At 35.0% G+C, this 22768-nt stretch overlaps 1 protein-coding gene across 1 annotated transcript in view; it reads left to right on the plus strand.

Annotated features, from left to right (window-relative positions):
* Positions 1–880: 880 nt before the first annotated feature.
* The window catches only part of LOC132560291 (choline-phosphate cytidylyltransferase B-like), a 46604-nt gene continuing 24716 nt past the window's right edge, over positions 881–22768 (plus strand). The window contains exons 1-2 of the mRNA XM_060224955.1: positions 881–1020; positions 13808–13902. Coding sequence (XP_060080938.1) covers positions 13819–13902 — 84 coding nt within the window. The 5' untranslated portion in view covers positions 881–1020; positions 13808–13818. The remainder of the gene's footprint in view (positions 1021–13807; positions 13903–22768) is intronic.

Genomic DNA, 22768 nt, shown 5'->3' on the forward strand with positions numbered 1-22768 from the left:
CTGCAAGGCGGCAAATTTTCCCTTTTTGTCTATTTTTTGACGTTTTGATCGTCCACGAGCAAGAGAATCTATTGATTAAAACACAAAACACACCTGTCATATGGTACCCTAATCGTAATAGTCATTAAACTTTGATTTAGAAAAAAAAACAAAAACAAAACAAAAAAAAAAGAGCACACAAAACACCGGTGGCCGTCAAAAATCGAACGTTCTGGTGATGCTTAGTTAAGCTCTTAATTACAGGCAAATGTGCCCTGATCGTACAAAAAATATGTTCTAATTAAAAAAATGTTACAGAAAATCGTCATCAGATAACCGTGTCTACAATTTTACCTTGGTTATCATCGCAATTATTCTCCGTATCAGAAGCTGGTGCTGGCGCCATTTTCGAGAAGAGTTGAATCTGGCGCGAAACACCAGATGGCGGTAGTTGTCATAAACCGGAACCAAAACAAATATTATATATACTACCTACCAACGCAAAATGAACTTAATTTTCCGGATTACTTAAATAAGATTTTTTTTAATTTTCATTATAGACTACCCATACACTCTAAAATTGATAATCTAAAGAAAATTTCATTACTTTTACATCTATGAGCATTAATTAGTTAAACCAAGGACCATTGTATTAAGTAACTTTAAGAAATAAATAAATAAATTCACAGAAGTCCAACATTTTTTCATTCAGAAAAAAATGCGATCTTGATAAAATAATGCGTCTAAAATTATAGCGATTATCATTACATCATTAATGCTAGAATATCATATTCCTCCTGCTATTGCGGAATCCGGATTTATCTTTTCCTGACATTGGTTCGTTGACTAGTTTTTTCTGTTTATTAAACGGTATCCTTTGACGTGTATTTGTCTGAAGAAAACACTCTGAACAGCAGTCATCGGCTAACTGAATTATCACGTAAGAATTTTCGACACCTCACAGATAACCGGAAGCAGATGATGTAGATTCTACCGAGTCCTTTTTTTTGCAATCGTCATTCTTATTTGTAATTGTCACAGGTAAGTTTTTATTTCTGCAGCCACGTGATTATGTTATGGCCACACATATTTCGTCAGACTTATCTTTGATCAATAACATTCGAAGGGGTTAAATTAATTAACCTTTAGTCCGATTCTTTCAACTGGTTCGTGAAAAGATATTAACCGAATGCATGACTCTAAGGTACAGAATCTATATGGCGTAGCTTTCTTTGAATCGTTAACCAGTTAAATGTCAAGTTTGCATGCATCAGCTTTAGAACTATCCGTTTTATTGATTTTCTAGCATCCAAGTCGGCCTGCAGCTGAGGATGCATATGTGTTGAAAATTACACGCGATTCCACAGCATTTGAAACAGACTCATTTTCACTAACATTTTTTGATGAAAAATTACCTCGCCATGTTAAAGAAAAATATCCTCTCTATAATAAAAAAAATAAGGGATCTTAAAGGTCTTCACATTATCAAAGTCAATACCGGGTGATAACCATAATTTTCAGATTTTTTTTATCAAAGCTCTAAATGTTTGATTAGACAATAGATAGTTCAGAGTTGTATGGATTGTAGACAAAAAATGTAATTTAAACTCCAAAGTGATAAAGCTACTTTATATATACACCAAAAAATGTAAACTTTGAAGTAGCCAGAGTATTAACTGTTGAAAAAGGTGAAGGGATTCAGTGATCTGTTTATGTATGTCCAAATAATGTCATGTTTTCAAAGTGAGAAGGCCAGGTAGTGACTGTGAAACTAAAAGAAATAGTCGTGAGCATGATAAAAAGAACAAAAAAATCACAATGAAATTTTTTGGTGACCTTTAAGTTTGTCTTTTGTGTTCATCAGTGAATCAACATGTCTCTAGTTGTATATATATTTGGTTTGTTGTAAATTTGTCTTTAGGCATTCAACATTTGTCATTGAAGTAATACTGTGCAATGGAAGCTTCTATGAGAAGTAACTGATATGATGTAATGTATTAGCCCAAGGAGCGGCCCTGAGGAGTGGGGCCAAAAGGGGTAAAATTGACTCATATTTCAAAAATCTTCTTCTCAACCCCCAGATATGGTTGTATCGAATGCTGTTCATGGATGAAAGCATTTTAAGGTGGTTGACAAAAATGTGATTTTCATGGCCCCAGGGTCTCACATTTTCCCATGGGGAGAGGGTAAAGTTTACTATAGTTATACATGAAAAATGGATTTTTGAGTATAATTTGTTAAATTTCCATTGGAAATATTTCAAACTTGGTTAGAATTATGAGGGAGGGATGACAGCTTGATTGTATGAATTTATTGATCCTGACTGACCCCTAGCAGCTGTTAGACAGGGCCAAATTGACTTCAGTTTTAAAATCTTCTTCTTAACACCTAGGTATGGTCTTTATCAGAATATTTTATTGATATAAACAATCATTAGGATTAGACAGCAGGCTAAATCCTATATATGTCTTCTCCCAAGACAACATGGTGGTCAGACAAAAACATAATACACCATAAACATACATACATACAGACACACGCACGCACGCACGCACACACACATACATACATATCAAATGCTAGGATGGAAGCATCTTAAGGCACTTTAATTTAATTACCCAAATGAGTCTCACATTTCTTCCTGGGGAGGTAAAAAATTGCATTTTGAGCATGACATTGTTTATTTTCCACTGGAAATAACTTTGTAAGATTTATTACTATAGGATGACAGTCTTGACTGTATGTATGTATTGACACTGGCTTACTATCCTCAATGTCACAATTTATTTTTCATGACAAGCTACTTACCCTTGAACCTTTATATTCAATATTGCCTATCTCAGGTGACCATCAAGGCTGCTAGGTATATGTAGACTGTTAGAACTAATTATCCTTAAAACTAATTACAGGAAAGAGAGATAAAAAAACACCTCAGAGATAAAGTAACACACTTGTAAGTATTGATATAACATGTAGGAGAAGTTGACAGTCAGGTCACCTGTAAAACTATATATGTCAGAAGACAATTATCTAGTGGCCAGTACATTTTTATTGATAGAAATTGCCGACTAGACAGAAACTTTATAACAGCTGAAGGAGGAGAAACAATGTAATTGGATTTCATGAAAGCTGTCAACCAGTAACATTGTTACACTCGCTGTAGGTTTTAATTATTAAGAGGATTACAATGCCCTATTCTATTGTTGGTATTTAACAGCAATTTCCTTTATGATCCACTGGAAAGGTCGGGACTGTAGGGTTCACTACCAGTGGGAGCATTACACTTTGTCCCATCACTGATTATGAAGGATATTTTACCTACATAAAGATAATTGTGGTGTTTCTCATAGGAAAATCAAACTCTGTGCTTTTTTTAAGGGAAACCTTCATTCTGTTTTCCCAAGGGAAAACATAACCTTTTCTTTCACTTAAAATGGATATTTCAAGCTACACTTCAGATCGTCAGACAGACAGTGGCTGAGTAGTTCATTGCAATTGAATTTTCTTTTTGTTCTCATGTGTTATATCAAATGACATTTTTAGTTTCCTCTTTGAAATAGTAGATTATATTGATTTTGACCAAATTTAGAATTGAAAATCCATACCAATTAAGAGATCAGATTGTGCTACTCTGCAGGCAAGCTGCAACACACTGTAGTCTGGTTTGTTTCTGTGTATGGCTGTTAAATTTAGAAAAAATCAATTAACTTTGAGTTGATGCTCATTCTCAGCAACTTTGGACAATAGTCTTATAGGCATCCAATACTTTACAGAGTCTGAAAAAGTAGGAATGTATTAGTATCATGAAACTCTGTGTGTCAAAATAACAGGATGTGCAGTGTACCGAATGCAGGGTCCTCAACCCTCAAATACAGAGTTATTGCCCTTTGTTAAAATGTCTTGTCTGTAGCATATAACTTTGCTTGCATTTAAACTAGGAACATGAAACATGGTGTATATTTGATCATACTTAGAGAAAGTGCAGTATACCAAATTCAGGGCCTGTAACCCAGAAATTACAGAATCATTGCCCTTTGTTAGAATTTTGTGTCAAATGAAGTCGTTTACAGGAAACATTCACCAGTTTCACTGATACTCTTGTTTTTTGTCAGTATCACAGATTTATTTACCAGTTTAAGATATTGTGTCAGTGAAAAATGTGCATACATATGTACAATACATAATATCTTTAGTTGATTTTTCAATATTCCCAATATGTACAATATAACCATTCCATTTGATCTTCTCTCCTAGTGATCCTATATTTCAAGGATATAAAACCAGGATGTTGCGATTACAATGTCACAGTATTCAACTTAAGTATATCCTGTCTGGAGTCAGATTTAAATGTACAGGAAGAAGCTGAAAGGATTTACATATAGCAGAAATCTGAATGTATTGAGTAAGCATTTTGTGTATGAGGCAAACAGACACATTTAAACATATTATATTTCTGTGTTAGAAGGCAAGTAGGGAGTAATTGTTCTGTTCTTAATGTCCCATGAACACGGTAAAGGTCATTGATGACATAAAATACATAAACCAAAAGGCTGGCTTTTATATAGTTTGAAATAAAGTGGCATTGTTAAGTGATATTTCATGGAACAGACTTAATAATTTTACGTAGTGTAGAATTTGTAATGTGTAATCTGTCTAGCTGTTTTAAAAAGAGATTTTAGTCTATCATGACTATAGTAAGTAGATTTAAGACATGTCAGTAACGTTCAGAAGGATCTGACCCTGTTGTCTTCTTTCTAAGAACCTTGATCTATTTTTAACTGACCTGGTCTGAAGGAATGGTGAGGTAATGCCATGGTTAGCATCTATATGCCATCCATCAACTTTTTAATAAAAATTGCTACTAGTCTCGAACGACTGAACATATTTTGACCAGATTTGGTCAGAAGCATCCTTCGGGGATGTGGAACAAATTTTTTGTAAATATTGGTTCACAGCTCCCAGGAGGTGGAGGGATGAGACCCAAAAAGGGATAGTTTGCAACTACCTGTTCAAAAGTCATAAAAAACTTATATGATTTGGACAAAATTTGGTATCCTTGGTGGAAAGGGCATCTCAGTTCTCTTTAATTGATGGATCTCAATAGCCTGAGGGGCATTAATCATTAGGAGTATTACATATATTCTGTACTTTGAAATCATTCTTTTGGGACGAAGGGGTTAAATGGTAGTTCTTGATCAGCTGGGGCCCGAAGGAAGACCTCACAGAGATCAGCAAATGATTATAAAATCCTTCTTCCAGAGGAATAATTAGATTTGTCCAATTTGTTCTGAAGTGTAATTTGTTGAAGTGGACTCAATTTTGTATTAACAGTGGGCCTGACTCGTTTGGAGTTAGATGAGCTAACTTATATATACAGGAAATGGATAAGTCATTTTTAAATCCTTCTTCTACAGCTGAAATGAAGGTATGTTGATCAAATTTGGTCAGAGGCATCCTATGATGAAGAGAGTTGATTTTATTCACATGGTGACTTTTAAGTCACCATGGGATCTGAAGGATGGGGTCCAATTGGGGATTGAAATTCTGAAATGCTGGTATATCAGATCATATTTTGATGAAGGGAACACACTTTCGTGGAGTTTGTAAATCTCACCTTCCTGAGGACTGAGGAGTGTATGTACTGCTTGCAAGTCATTTTGTTACTGTTACATTAAAAATATGTACAAATGGTTTAAAATATAAAATGAAAATTGTTAAGGTTAAAGTTGATAATGAAAGTGATAAACTTGCATTTTTAATTTTTGGTATTCCAGTGTGATATAACAGCTGTAAACAAAGGTGAAGACTGTCAAGATTTTATTTTAGTTTTTAAGACGAATCAGAAAGAATGAGGTCAGAGTGGATTATTACTCTTTGGTACAATTTCATCTTTTATGTGTTTAAGGATGAGTTAGAAAAAGGCTGGACACTGGTCCATTAGAACTAAGATCTCCACCAACTTCAATCTCGCTCTCTTGTAAGTGTTGTGAACAGTCAGCTAACATCACCCAGCATAAGGCCACTACTGGTCAACTTAAGATGGTCGGCTAGTTAAGCTGTCAATAAGTGTTGCCTGTGTAATGGACGTTGGACCGGGATGGTGAAGTAGATATTGTGTTGTTTACAGAGATACAGCTGTACACTGTAATTATCGTTGTTCAAAGATCACTGAGATGATTGACATCAGCCTTTGATTTATAAAATGCGGTCATGATAGCTGTGTCAGTATCACATGTATGGGATTCTCATTTCAATATGTCAGTTCTCGCAATCACTTCATTTAGGTTTCTAAGAAATTAAGTTCCAAATAGAAATCATGTGGTAAACAGAATCTTAAGTTCTTCCTGTTTTATATGAAAATTATCCAATATGTTTAATTTTTTTTATATTAATTCATTAGAGGTAAAATAGAAAGAATGGATGCTTCTTTTCTAAAATTTCATTAGAAAACTAATTCATGTAAGATGCTCTTTATACATTGATATATATAACATAGATTATAACCCTATCTAGAACGATTTTATACATACATAGCATTGACTGGTGACCTATCTGACCTCTCATTTGACTTCATTGTAGGGTCAGGTGACCTGAAAGGTCATGCTATATCTAACCTCAGTAGTAGGGTCAGTCTAGGTCTGTCAATATTGACCAGCATGTTGTTACTATCTGTCGGGTTAAGTGAACAAGGTGAGGTAAGAACTGACACATTACCAGATCAAAAAGTCTTCTCTATGGAGTAAGATTTGAGATAGGCCTAAAAGATATGCAGGGAAAGATTGTAATAGAGAACCTTGTTAAATAATTCAGAACATATGTATTTCTTTCTTCATTACACATTCTCAATGTACTGCACAGGAATTTAAATGGCCATATTATGTTATAATCAACTACCTTACTTAAATACTTATTGGTCTAGAAATTTCTTTTCATTTTAAAGCTAACTCACACTGTCAATGAGGTATGAAAAAAAACTTCCTCAAAAACCATGAAATAACATATACAGTGTATTTATAATTTTTTCCTTTAATTTACTGTATATATTGTGACATGTGTTAGACTTAAGGATGTATGTTACCTTTTGACACATTAAACAGACTTAAGGATGTATGTTACCTTATGACACATTTAACAGACTTAAGGATGTATGTTAACTTATGACATGTTAAACAGACTTAAGGATGTATGTTACCTTATGAGACATTAAACAGACTTAAGGATGTATGTTACCTATGAAGTTGGATGTGTTTGATGCTTGGTAGTATGCCTGATGGTTCTGTCGTATGATATGAAGTTGGATGTGTTTGATGCTCGGTAGTATGCCTGATGGTTCTGTTGTATGATATGAAGTTGGATGTGTTTGAAGCTCGTTAGTATGCCTGATGGTTCTGTTGTATGATATGAAGTTGGAAGTGTTTGAAGCTCGTTAGTATGCCTGATGTTTTCTGTTGTTCTTACTCTAGCTCTCATTTGAGAAAGGGAAGGGGTAGTACTGGCTGAATGGTTAAGGCATCTGACTGCCATTATCAAAAGCCCTCTAACTCAGGATCACAGGGTCGAGTCCTACATGGTGAAGTTGCCAGGTATCGGGTGCAGGTCGATGGTTTTCTCCAGGAACTCCAGTTGTCCTCCATCACCTAAACCTGACAAACCCTTAAATGACACTGGCTGTTAAAAGGACGTACAGTTACACTAAACTAAACTAAAATTGAGAATACAATATTTCTTACTTGAATTGACCAAGATTTATATATTATAGTACTGTAGATATTACAGAAGACACTGACTCTTTCAGAACACCTAGTCTTTTTCTTCTTTTATTTTTTCTAATTGTGTAAATTTTTCTTTTGTTTATATGTTGACCTAGTTTTATCATTCTGTAGTTTGAGTACAAATCAGTTGACATGTTGGTACAAATACCTGTAGAGATGTATGACGATAGACGGGCTTCATCAAGGTACTGCTAAAAGGAGCACCTTGTTGAGCGTCTTGTCAAAAAGTCATCTGAATTGATGCAAATTAAACAGATAGAGAAGAGAGTGTTAAACTTGGAATAGTTAAATTAGAAAAAAGAAAATTGTGGTTAAATGCGGTACAATTCAAATACCTTGATTTATGTTAATCCTGACATCAGAAGAAGTTGACAAAGCTTTTACTGCTAAGTGTTCTTGTCAAGAGATAACTGTTTCCCTGTGTAAATACCTGTATGTGGCACTGTACACGTTTCAGATTTTGTTTATTGTGAATAATACTAAAGCAGTTTTCATAACTAAGGGAATATTATACTGTAACTGTACTAAACCAACGAGGGATACACAGTGTTTTTAAACATGGCACCAAAGACTCGCAAACGCAGCACAGGTAATTCTTGTTTAAGAGTTGATTGATAAGTTGTGAGCCTTGTATTGAAGAAGTTAAGCAGGAATATCCTTTTTAGCTCTACTATTCCCTGACTATTTAAAGCTGTGCACAAGGAGACTGGTGTTATTTGGTCAGTTTATGTCGAAGAGGTAGCACTCTAAAGAAAACAAGGCAATTGGCTTTTTTTTGCAAAATGGACAAAATCGTAGGTAGAGGAGTGATTCAATATTTGCATAAGGAAGGTCTACCACCTCCATACTGATATATTAGCAACACTAGGAAACGATGCCTTTTCATATGCAACAATGAAAAGGTGGATGACGGAATTTAAGAGTGGTAGACAGAGCCTTGGGGATGACGCCTATCCTGGAAGGCCTGTTACTGTTGCAACGCCAGAAATGGTCAATAAATTTCATGATTTTGTGATGACAGAGTGATGAGGAGTTACAGAGAGATATAACCAGTATAGTTAGGATCTCACAGGAAAGACTATATTTCATTATTACGGAAAATCTTGCAATACGAAAGCTTGTTGGGTACCAAGATTTCTGACAGTTGATCAGAAGCACACTGGGCATTCAGTGGTTGTCTTTATGGGTTGTGGCTTTGAATTGATTGGGTATCTGCCTTCTTCACCTGATCTCGCTCCGTCAGACTATCATCTATTTCTGAAATTATAAAAGGCCATTTTCGGTACTTACTTTCGGTTAGATAATTATAATGCAGTGGGGGGCTTTCTGAATGGTCCAGAAAAGAACTTCTTCAAAAGTGACATTGAGGCCCTTAAACATTGCTGACAAATGTGTATAGATACTGAAGAGGAGATGTCCACCAAAAATCAAACCCTTTAATATGATGCTCACGACTTATTAATCAGCCCTCGTAGACTTTGATATACATGTACTCAGTCTGTTTATATTTTAAAACGGGTCACTGATGAACATCTTCACCCTCAGCTACAGCTATCATCGCTGCACTCCTTCTTTTCTTTGTACGTGTATATAGATTTGTATTTCTTATATTAAGGAAAAATCTTAGAGATACAAATGATTTATATATAGTCAAACCCAGTTATATTGAAATCCTTGGGGAATGAAAAATATTTCAAATTAACAGGGTTTCAAATTAAACGGTATAGGCTTTTTCTAGCACCCAGACTATACGAAGCCATTGTAAAACACCTGTTGCTCTTTTCTACATACAAAGTTAAACTAACCATAACATTTTTTCAAATAATAGACACATTTCATTGATTAATACTCAAAACATATTTTTTGTATCATATTTTTACCTGGGCATTGAAATAGAAATACAGACGCACCAAAGCGTGATGACACTGCTCACAGGTGCCGAGGTGGCCTTCAAATTAAGTGATGTGAAAACACTTCATTAGTACTGTTTAAGGCCAGTATTACCTGCCAAATAGTGCAGGATTTCAAATTAAACAGGATGAAAATACTAAGACAAAGAAGACATTTTGATGGGAATTATTTTTTATTTCAAATTAACCAGTTTTTTAATATAACTGAGATAGAATTAAATGGGTTTGACTGTACATGTATTGTAGATGAAGATAATATCACTTTCCTTTATATACCAAGAAAATCTACCATATTAGTAATTTTTGCAAGATTTTTTTTTCTGATGAGTCCAAAGCACTATTTCCAAAATTCTGATGAGTCCAATTACTAAGAAATATTATGAGTTCTCAAAATTTGAGTCCCAAAAGCATATGTTTAGAACTCCAGTATTAACATATAAAACTTGGGATCTCGTTGGTTACCTGGTTACATGTTTAGAACTCCAGTATTAACATATAAAACTTGGGATCTCGTTGGTTACCTGGTTACATGTTTAGAACTCCAGTATTAACATATAAAACTTGGGATCTCGTTGGTTACCTGGTTACATGTTTAGAACTCCAGTATTTACATATAAAACTTGGGATCTCGTTGGTTACCTGGTTACAGGTTTAGAACTCCAGTATTAACATATAAAACTTGGGATCTCGTTGGTTACCTGGTTACATGTTTAGAACTCCAGTATTTACATATAAAACTTCGGATCTCGTTGTTTGGTGGGTTACATGTTTAGAACTCCAGTATTAACATATAAAACTTGGGATCTCTTTGGTTACCTGGTTACAGGTTTAGAACTCCAGTATTAACATATAAAACTTGGGATCTCGTTGGTTACCTGGTTACATGTTTAGAACTCCAGTATTAACATATAAAACTTGGGATCTCGTTGTTTGGTGGGTTACAGGTTTAGAACTCCAGTATTAACATATAAAACTTGGGATCTCGTTGTTTGGTGGGTTACAGGTTTAGAACTCCAGTATTAACATATAAAACTTGGGATCTCTTTGGTTACCTGGTTACAGGTTTAGAACTCCAGTATTAACATATAAAACTTGGGATCTCGTTGGTTACCTGGTTACAGGTTTAGAACTCCAGTATTAACATATAAAACTTGGGATCTCGTTGGTTACCTGGTTACATGTTTAGAACTCCAGTATTTACATATAAAACTTGGGATCTCGTTGGTTACCTGGTTACATGTTTAGAACTCCAGTATTAACATATAAAACTTGGGATCTCTTTGGTTACCTGGTTACCTGGTTACATATAAAACTTAGAACTCCAGTATTAACATATAAAATATGGTTACCTGGTTACATGTTTAGAACTCCAGTATTTACATATAAAACTTGGGATCTCGTTGGTTACCTGGTTACATGTTTAGAACTCCAGTATTAACATATAAAACTTGGGATCTCGTTGGTTACCTGGTTACATGTTTAGAACTCCAGTATTAACATATAAAACTTGGGATCTCGTTGGTTACCTGGTTACATGTTTAGAACTCCAGTATTAACATATAAAACTTGGGATCTCTTTGGTTACTTGGTTACAGGTTTAGAACTCCAGTATTAACATATAAAACTTGGGATCTCGTTGGTTACCTGGTTACATGTTTAGAACTCCAGTATTAACATATAAAACTTGGGATCTCGTTGGTTACCTGGTTACATGTTTAGAACTCCAGTATTAACATATAAAACTTGGGATCTCGTTGGTTACCTGGTTACATGTTTAGAACTCCAGTATTAACATATAAAACTTGGGATCTCGTTGGTTACCTGGTTACATGTTTAGAACTCCAGTATTAACATATAAAACTTGGGATCTCGTTGGTTACCTGGTTACATGTTTAGAACTCCAGTATTAACATATAAAACTTGGGATCTCGTTGGTTACCTGGTTACATGTTTAGAACTCCAGTATTAACATATAAAACTTGGGATCTCGTTGGTTACCTGGTTACATGTTTAGAACTCCAGTATTAACATATAAAACTTGGGATCTCGTTGGTTACCTGGTTACATGTTTAGAACTCCAGTATTAACATATAAAACTTGGGATCTCTTTGGTTACCTGGTTACAGGTTTTCTGTGGTGTTCCTATAAATCAGGTATTTTTTAACACTATAACCAGTGATCAGATCTCCCTGTTCATAACTCTTTAGGTCGGTGATTTAATTCCAGAAATTACCAAATGTGAAGAGTCAGCTGAACGCTGTGATGTGGAATTAATTAGTGTTGCTAGGTAACAATTCATGATTACACAAACTATTAGGTGATGAAGGAATTTTGTGTATCGTTTTTGTTTAGAAGTCAGCTTATTTAATTAAGTGTGGTTTGAATGTGTAGCTATTGATCATGATGTCACGTTTGTTACGCCACACCCTTTTCTTGTGTGTCTGACAATGTATCACTCTGTAGTTTACTCGTTAATACATGAATTCACCATAAGCATGTAACAACGGTCTCACAAATTTTTAAGATAAATGTAATGCAGTTCAATTGTCAGAGGCTTTAGACCAAGCTGTTACTACCAATATTAGCTGTCTGATTAGTGGAAATATTCCAAGTAGTAACACCTAGTTATCTGATTGTAAAATGTTACCTTTCATTTGTAAATGTATATCATAATTTTATGGAAAAATTCTCAAAGCTAAATTTAGAGAGATTTGATGTTAAATATTCAAGGGTACAAGTGATAATGTGACCAGAAATCTTTGCTTTCCTACCAAGAATTGTTATTAATTCACTGCTGCTTGAATCTATATTTGAACTGTTCGTCATTTGCTGATGACAACATAGTTTACAGTCAAACCTGGTTATCGGGAACTCCTATAACTGGAAGACCCATTAAATGAGAAATGTTCCGTCAGTCCAAATTTCACACTAAAGTTAAACTCACTTAAATCAATTACTCAGATAATTTGAAATGTTTCCACCGTCTGTCCTGTTGACTTTGATATAATGAGGTGAACTGTATTTATGAAGTAAACTGCAATCACTGAAATGTCCTTGAACACTATCAGACCAATTTCCACAAATTCTTAAGAAGACCATTGTCCCTGTCATCCAGTAATCATATGATAATATTAATAAACAGTATGAAATTAAAAAAATCACCTTCAGCTGGCGTCATGGTTGCCCAGTGGATTAATTCTGTGTAATAAATGTTTAAATGTAAATGTTTTGTATCAAATGTATAAAGCTTAAGGCTCATCATCTCATTGTGAAATTGTCCTTTTTCTGTCGTGTGTCCTCCCAACCTTACACAATTATTGTTGTGCTATCAATAGAACTGGAGAATCACTTCTATGCTTTTTGAATTCCATATGTAGGTTTATATGTTTTTTGAATTCCATATGTAGGTTAATATGTTTTTTGAATTCCATATGTAGGTTTATATGTTTTTTGAATTCCATATGTAGGTTAATATGTTTTTTGAATTCCATATGTAGGTTTATATGTTTTTTGAATTCCATATGTTTGGTTTATATGTTTTTTGAATTCCATATGTAAGTTTATATGTTTTTTGAATCCCATATGTAGATTTATATGTTTTTTGAATTCCATATGTAGGTTTTGCTTTGGTCCCAAGTTGTACTTAGCCCATTTTTACACTGATTAGAAAAACAAGATGGCGGGCAAGCAGTCATCTTGGTTTTTGACAGTTATAGATGTTAATGATAAAAAGTGGAAGGATTGTTCCTATACTACATATGTAGGCTTCCCGTAGTCGCTGTTTAAGCACACAAGACTGGCAGATATCTTGGGTTTGACATTTCGTTTTCACTGTGTCTTCAGAAGTACAGAATTGATCCTTCTCAAATATTTGTATGTACCTCTTGGTCCCAAGTTATAATCTATTGATTTTGATCTGATTAAAAAAAACAAAACAGCTGACAGGTACTGATCTCAGACTGATGGTTAAAGATAATTATCATTACTTCTTACAGGAATTTTCAAATTTCACGTCACTAAGTTGAAAAACAAAGGAGAGAAGGAGAACGATCCAATAAAAATCAAACAATGATCGGTGCCGAGATTTTCCCTGGATCTGTTTCGTTGTCTTTTTTATTATAAGTTCATTTAATTGTCTTTGTACAGGTGGTGCTAAGATGTCAGGCAGTCGGAAAAGAGCAAGAAATGGGGACACTACTGCAACCTCACCAGTTATTAACGGAGAATCGCTGCGAAGACCGGTAAGCCATTTTTTGCTGTACATCTTTAACCTATTCTGTTGTTGTGGTTTCATTGTGTTAGAATGTTTCTGTAGGCTTGAGTTGTCTGAAGGTTTATAAGAATGTTGTGTGGAGGACAACAAATATTGACCAGATGTTATTGTACTGTAAGCATGTTGTTTTCTCTGAGTGTTAACTTGTAATCACTTCTTCTCTTGGCATGAATTTCTTATTGTAAATTCATCAAATGATGATCAATTGTCAAACTGAAATCTCATGGTCGTCATGGAATCTGATCAGTATAGAGCTGAATTTGATTCTGATGGACCTTACCAGACAGGAACTCATTTTGTCAGCCATGAGTGTAACCAGATTTGGCATTAGAAAACAAGATGAAAACTTAGTTAACAACATGAAAAAAATTTAACTTTGAAAAAGAGTAACAAGATCAGAAATTTGTTGCCATTATGTGTTGTTGGCAGGATAACATGACAATGAACTGGAAACATATAAGGTAAGGTTTGCTTTAGCATTGGTATCACTGCATACTATGATAACCTAGTATCAGTTTAACATCGCATATTAATGAAAGCTTAGCAGTATGATATCAAGGTCTAGCAGTATGATATAAAGGTCTAGTAGTATGATATAAAGGTCTAGCAGTATGATATTAAGGTATAGCAGTATGATATAAAGGTCTGGCAGTATAGTATAAAGGTCTAGCAGTATGATATAAAGGTCTAGCAGTATAGTATAAAGGTCTAGCAGTATGATATAAAGGTCTAGTAGTATGATATTAAGGTCTAGCAGTATAGTATAAAGGTCTGGCAGTATAGTATAAAGGTCTAGCAGTATGATATCAAGGTCTAGCAGTATGATATAAAGGTCTAGCAGTATAGTATAAAGGTCTAAGGTCTAGCAGTATAGTATAAAGGTCTGGCAGTATAGTATAAAGGTCTAGCAGTATAGTATAAAGGTCTAGCAGTATGATATAAAGGTCTAGCAGTATAGTATAAAGGTCTAGCAGTATAGTATAAAGGTCTAGCAGTATAGTATAAAGGTCTAGCAGTATGATATAAAGGTCTAGCAGTATAGTATAAAGGTCTAGCAGTATGATATAAAGGTCTAGCAGTATAGTATAAAGGTCTAGCAGTATGATATTAAGGTCTAGCAGTATGATATTAAGGTCTAGCAGTATGATATAAAGGTCTAGCAGTATGATATTAAGGTCTGGCAGTATGATATAAAGGTCTAGCAGTATAGTATAAAGGTCTAGCAGTATAGTATAAAGGTCTAGCAGTATGATATAAAGGTATAGCAGTATAGTATAAAGGTCTAGCAGTATGATATAAAGGTCTAACAATATAGTATAAAGGTCTAGCAGTATGATATTAAGGTCTAGCAGTATGATATAAAGGTCTAGCAATATAGTATAAAGGTCTAGCAGTATAGTATAAAGGTCTGGCAGTATGATATAAAGGTCTAGCAGTATAGTATAAAGGTCTAGCAGTATAGTATAAAGGTCTAGCAGTAAAGTATAAAGGTCTAGCAGTATAGTATAAATATGATATAAAAGGTCTAGCAGTATGATATAAAGGTCTAGCAGTATGATATAAAGGTCTAGCAGTATAGTATAAAGGCCTAGCAGTATAGTATAAAGGTCTAGCAGTATGATATTAAGGTCTAGCAGTATGATATAAAGGTCTAGCAGTATAGTATAAAGGTCTAGCAGTATGATATAAAGGTCTAGCAGTATGATATAAAGGTCTAGCAGTATATAGTATATAAAGGTCTAGCAAGATATAAAGGTCTAAAGGTCTAGCAGTATGATATAAAGGTCTAGCAGTATGATATAAAGGTCTAGCAGTATAATATAAAGGTCTAGCAGTATGATATAAAGGTCTAGCAGTATGATATAAAGGTCTAGCAGTATGAGTATAAATAGTATAGTATAAAGGTCTAGCAGTATGATATAAAGGTCTAGCAGTATGATATAAGGTCTAAGGATATAAAGGTCTAGCAGTATAGTATAAAGGTAGCTAGCAGTATGATATAAAGGTCTAGCAGTATGATATAAATAAAGGTCTAGCAGATAGGTCTAGCAGTATATAAAGGTCTAGCAGTATGATATAAAGGTCTAGCAGTAGTATAGTATAAAGGTCTAGCAGTATGATATTAAGGTCTAGCAGTATGATATTAAGGTCTAGCAGTATGATATAAAGGTCTAGCAGTATAGTATAAAGGTCTAGCAGTATAGTATAAAGGTCTAGCAGTATGATATTAAGGTCTAGCAGTATGATATTAAGGTCTAGCAGTATGATATAAAGGTCTAGCAGTATAGTATAAAGGTCTAGCAGTATGATATAAAGGTCTAGCAGTATGATATAAAGGTCTAGCAGTATAGTATAAAGGTCTAGCAGTATGATATAAAGGTCTAGCAGTATAGTATAAAGGCCTAGCAGTATAGTATAAAGGTCTAGCAGTATGATATTAAGGTCTAGCAGTATGATATAAAGGTCTAGCAGTATAGTATAAAGGTCTGGCAGTATGATATAAAGGTCTAGCAGCAGTATGATATAAAGGTCTAGCAGTAAAGGTCTAGCAGTAGCAGTATAGATATAAAGGTCTAGCAGTATGATATAAAGGTCTAGCAGTATGAATAAAGGTCTAGCAGTATAGTATAAAGGTCTAGCAGTATGATATAGCAGTATGTATATAAAGGTCTAGCAGTATGATATAAAGGTCTAGCAGTATGTATAAAGGTCTAGCAGTATATTATAAAGGTCTAGCAGTATGATATAAAGGTCTAGCAGATATGATATAAATAGCAGTATATATAAAGGTCTAGCAGTATGATATAAAGGTCTAGCAGTATATAAAGGTCTAGCAGTATGATATAAAGGTCTAGCAGTATAGTATAAATAGCAGTATGATATAAAGGTCTAGCAGTATGATATAAAGGTCTAGCAGTATAGTATAAAGGTCTAGCAGTATGATATAAAGGTCTAGCAGTATAGTCTAAAGGTCTAGCAGTATGATATTAAGGTCTAGCAGTATAGTATAAAGGTCTAGCAGTATGATATTAAGGTCTAGCAGTATGATATAAAGGTCTAGCAGTATGATATTAAGGTCTAGCAGTATGATATAAAGGTCTAGCAGTATGATATAAAGGTCTAGCTGTATGATATAGGTCTATAAAGGTCTAGCAGTATGATATAAAGGTCTAGCAGTATGATATAAAGGTCTAGCAGTATAGCAGATATAAAGGTCTAGCAGTATAGATATAAAGGTCTAGCAGTATAGCAGATATAAAGGTCTAGCATATATAGCAGATATAAAGGTCTAAGGTATGATATTAAGGTCTAGCAGTATGATATTAAGGTCTAGCAGTATGATATAAAGGTCTAGCAGTATAGTATAAAGGTCTAGCAGTATGATATAAAGGTCTAGCAGTATGATATAAAGGTCTAGCAGTATAGTATAAAGGTCTGGCAGTATGATATAAAGGTCTAGCAGTATAGTATAAAGGTCTAGCAGTATAGTATAAAGGTCTAGCAGTATGATATTAAGGTCTAGCAGTATGATATTAAGGTCTAGCAGTATGATATAAAGGTCTAGCAGTATAGTATAAAGGTCTAGCAGTATGATATAAAGGTCTAGCAGGTATGATATAAAGGTCTAGCAGTATAGTATAAAGGTCTAGCAGTATAGCAGATATAAAGGTCTAGCAGTATAGTATAAAGGTCTAGCAGTATGATATAAAGGTAGCAGTATAGTATAAAGGCAGTATGATATAAAGGTCTAGCAGTATGATATAAAGGTCTAGCAGTATAGTATAGTATAAAGGTATAAAGGTCTAGCAGTATGATATAAAGGTCTAGCAGATATAAAGGTCTAGCAGTATGATATAAAGGTCTAGCAGTATGATATAAAGGTCTAGCAGTATAGATATAAAGGTCTAGCAGTATAGTATAAAGGTCTAGCAGTATGATATAAAGGTCTAGCAGTATGATATAAAGGTCTAGCAGTAGTATAAAGGTCTAGCAGTATGATATAAAGGTCTAGCAGTATGATATAAAGGTCTAGCAGTAGTATGATATCTAGCAGTATAGATATAAAGGTCTAGCAGTATGATATAAAGGTCTAGCAGGTCTAGCAGTATAGTATAAAGGTCTAGCAGTATGATATAAAGGTATAGCAGTATGATATAAAGGTCTAGCAGTATGATATAAAGGTCTAGCAGTATAGTATAAAGGTCTAGCAGTATGATATTAAGGTCTAGCAGTATGATATAAAGGTCTAGCAGTATAGTATAAAGGTCTAGCAGTATGATATAAAGGTCTAGCAATATAGTATAAAGGTCTAGCAGTATAGTATAAAGGTCTGGCAGTATGATATAAAGGTCTAGCAGTATAGTATAAAGGTCTAGCAGTATAGTATAAAGGTCTAGCAGTATGATATAAAGGTCTAGCAGTATGATATTAAGGTCTAGCAGTATAGTATAAAGGTCTAGCAGTATGATATAAAGGTCTAGCAGTATGATATAAAGGTCTAGCAGTATGATACAGAATTATTTGTCGACATGACAGTATACTTAGCCTTCCTACATGTCAACATAGATTTAGCTGATATCATCCGACAGATGTTGTCCAGTCATGTCTACCTTTATCTTTGATTCCTTTTTGTTGAACTGGATCCTTTATTTCTCAGGAATCCATTTGTAGAGGACAACCTACACATTGGGAATATATATGTTGGATATGATTTTAATCATAAGTGGAACAGTGTGGCTATAGTACACAATAGCAGTATAGCATGAAGGCATAATACAGATACTGTATTTCAATATAAATGTGGTAGAAAGGAATAATTAAAAACACCCTACCACTGCTGGGGTTCGAACTAGCGACCATTTGGTCTCTAGCTGGGGACATTACTGCTTGATTAAAACACCCTACCACTGCTGGGGTTCGAACTAGCGACCTTTTGGTCTCTAGCTGGGGACATTACTGCTTGATTTAAACACCCTACCACTGCTGGGGTTCGAACTAGCGACCTTTTGGTCTCTAGCTGGGGACATTACTGCTTGATTAAAACACCCTGCCATTGCTGGGGTTCGAACTAGCGACCCTCGGTCTCTAGCCGGACATTCTAATGCTTGACTAAAGGGAAATTCCCACTAGCAGGGCTAGTAAGGCAACCTGTGCTCTCAACTTATACATAATAGCAGTATGATACAAAGCTGTGTTATAACAAGGAACAAAGGTTCGATAGGGGTTTGTTTATATACTGTATGCAATCTGTCACATTGACCTGGTTCTAAAGTAGCTGATGTTCAACAATCAATGACATGTTGTATTTACACCTTAAAGTAGGTCTTATGACACGAAAACATGTGACAAATGTTTATCATAAAATGATATACACAGTTGATTTGATACCAAAGATTCCTATTGTACATGTAGACTGTTTTTACTTCTGATCACCAGTATGTTTAATTGACAGTCGTAACATCAGTGTTTATGTGTCTTTGTTTAGCCTTTACTGAGCAGTGATGTATTACTGATTAAGGGTATCCTGCTGTGTCACATGTAACCATGAAATAACAATAGCAAGTTTATAACTAGTTGTAAAATATTTAAATAATGTTTAATGCTTTCCCATATAACAGAAAGATGAAAAGAAATTAATGAGAAATATCAATTAATTATGTCATACTTGTGAGATATTCATGATATTCAAGATGAAATCAATAAATTTCCTTTTAGTAAATTTTTTTAGAGAAAAGTAAGAAGTATAAAATGATAAAAAAATGTGAGGTAAAGGAAAACCTGAACATTGACAGCAGTCATCAGGTAGCCATGACGTTATGATTGTCAAGAAAACATGTACAGCACCATTATAAAATAGCGACTGGACACTGAGTACTGTTTGATATTGGTCTCTGCGAGGATTACCACTGTTTAACTTGTAGTAACAGTGAAAACCCATTTGTTCAACCTTGGTCTGGTGGCACAGTGGTAATATACCTGCCCTTCACCTATGTGTCCAGGGTTCGATTCCTAGTATGGACAGGAAAAGGTATGTGTTTACCTACCGGACTATGTGGGATTTCTGTGGGTAGTCAGGTTTCCTCCACCATAAGACCCCTCGTGTGCTACCATCTCGGCCAACAAGAATGATTTATATAAGCTTGTGGTTATAATTGTTGTAAAATAAAATTTATATTATACATTCAGCCTTTGATCCTGCATTTATTTGCTAGCGAACAGAAAAATAAAAACTTTTCAATGTGCAAAGTAGATAGCAAGCTCTGTTCTGATTGGTCAAACATAGCTTTCCCAGATATCAATGTAAAGGTTATCATCACTAGCCTGCCGTAGGAACTGAAGATTAGGCACATAAAAGAAAAATCTGCATGCTATTTACTATCACATACGATGTTGAGTTTTCCTGATCTCACTAATAGATCTTACAACTGACTGATCCCTGTTACAATCCAGATCTTACTGATAGATCTTACAACTGACTGATCCCTGTTACAATCCAGATCTTACTGATACAACTGACTGATCCCTGTTACAATAGATCTTACAACTGACTGATCCCTGTTACAATCCTGATCTTACTGATAGATCTTACAACTGACTGATCCCTGTTACAATCCAGATCTTACTGATAGATCTTACAACTGACTGATCCCTGTTACAATCCAGATCTTACTGATAGATCTTACAACTGACTGATCCCTGTTACAATCCAGATCTTACTGATAGATCTAACAACTGACTGATCCCTGTTACAATCCTGATCTTACTGATAGATCTTACAACTGACTGATCCCTGATCTTACACTGATCTGTTACAATCCTGATCTTACTGATAGATCTTACAACTGACTGATCCCTGTTACAATCCTGATCTTACTGATAGATCTTACAACTGACTGATCCCTGTTACAATCCTGATCTTACTGATAGATCTTACAACTGACTGATCCCTGTTACAATCCTGATCTTACTGATATATCTAACAACTGACTGATCCCTGTTACAATCCAGATCTTACTGATAGATCTTACAACTGACTGATCCCTGTTACAATCCCTGTTACAGTCCTGATCTTACTGATAGATCTTACAACTGACTGATCCCTGTTACAATCCTGATCTTACTGATAGATCTTACAACTGACTGATCCCTGTTACAATCCAGATCTTACTGATAGATCTTACAACTGACTGATCCCTGTTACAATCCTGATCTTACTGATAGATCTTACAACTGACTGATCCCTGTTACAATCCAGATCTTACAACTGACTGATCCCTGTTACAATCCTGATCTTACTGATAGATCTTACAACTGACTGATCCCTGTTACAATCCTGATCTTACTGATAGATCTTACAACTGACTGATCCCTGTTACAATCCAGATCTTACTGATAGATCTAACAACTGACTGATCCCTGTTACAATCCTGATCTTACTGATAGATCTTACAACTGACTGATCCCTGTTACAATCCTGATCTTACTGATAGATCTTACAACTGACTGATCCCTGTTACAATCCAGATCTTACAACTGACTGATCCCTGTTACAATCCAGATCTTACTGATCCCTGTTACATTACTGATAGATCTTACAACTGACTGATCCCTGTTACAATCCAGATCTTACAACTGACTGATCCCTGTTACAATCCTGATCTTACAACTGACTGATCCCTGTTACAATCCTGATCTTACTGATAGATCTTACAACTGACTGATCCCTGTTACAATCCTGATCTTACAACTGACTGATCCCTGTTACAATCCTGATCTTACTGATAGATCTTACAACTGACTGATCCCTGTTACAATCCTGATCTTACTGATAGATCTTACAACTGACTGATCCCTGTTACAATCCAGATCTTACTGATAGATCTTACAACTGACTGATCTTACAACTGACTGATCCATCTTACAACTGACTGATCCCTGTTACAATCCAGATCTTACTGATAGATCTTACAACTGACTGATCCCTGTTACAATCCTGGTCTTACTGATAGATCTTACAACTGACTGATCCCTGTTACAATTCTGATCTTACAACTGACTGATCCCTGTTACAATCCTGATCTTACTGATAGATCTTACAACTGACTGATCCCTGTTACAATCCAGATCTTACAACTGACTGATCCCTGTTACAATCCTGATCTTACTGATAGATCTTACAACTGACTGATTCCTGTTACAATCCTGATCTTACTGATAGATCTTACAACTGACTGATCCCTGTTACAATCCAGATCTTACAACTGACTGATCCCTGTTACAATCCTGATCTTACTGATAGATCTTACAACTGACTGATCCCTGTTACAATCCTGATCTTACTGATAGATCTTACAACTGACTGATCCCTGATCTTACACTGATCTGTTACAATCCAGATCTTACTGATAGATCTTACAACTGACTGATCCCTGTTACAATCCAGATCTTACAACTGACTGATCCCTGTTACAATCCTGATCTTACTGATAGATCTTACAACTGACTGATCCCTGTTACAATCCAGATCTTACTGATAGATCTTACAACTGACTGATCCCTGTTACAGTCCTGATCTTACTGATAGATCTTACAACTGACTGATCCCTGTTACAGTCCTGATCTTACTGATAGATCTTACAACTGACTGATCCCTGTTACAATCCAGATCTTACAACTGACTGATCCCTGTTACAATCCAGATCTTACTGATAGATCTTACAACTGACTGATCCCTGTTACAATCCAGATCTTACAACTGACTGATCCCTGTTACAATCCAGATCTTACAACTGACTGATCCCTGTTACAATCCTGATCTTACTGATAGATCTTAC

Source organism: Ylistrum balloti, unplaced genomic scaffold (genome assembly GCF_031769215.1).
Source record: "Ylistrum balloti isolate Yb309-2 unplaced genomic scaffold, AGI_CSIRO_Ybal_v1 Utg371046, whole genome shotgun sequence".
Taxonomy (NCBI): Eukaryota; Metazoa; Mollusca; class Bivalvia; order Pectinida; family Pectinidae; genus Ylistrum; species Ylistrum balloti.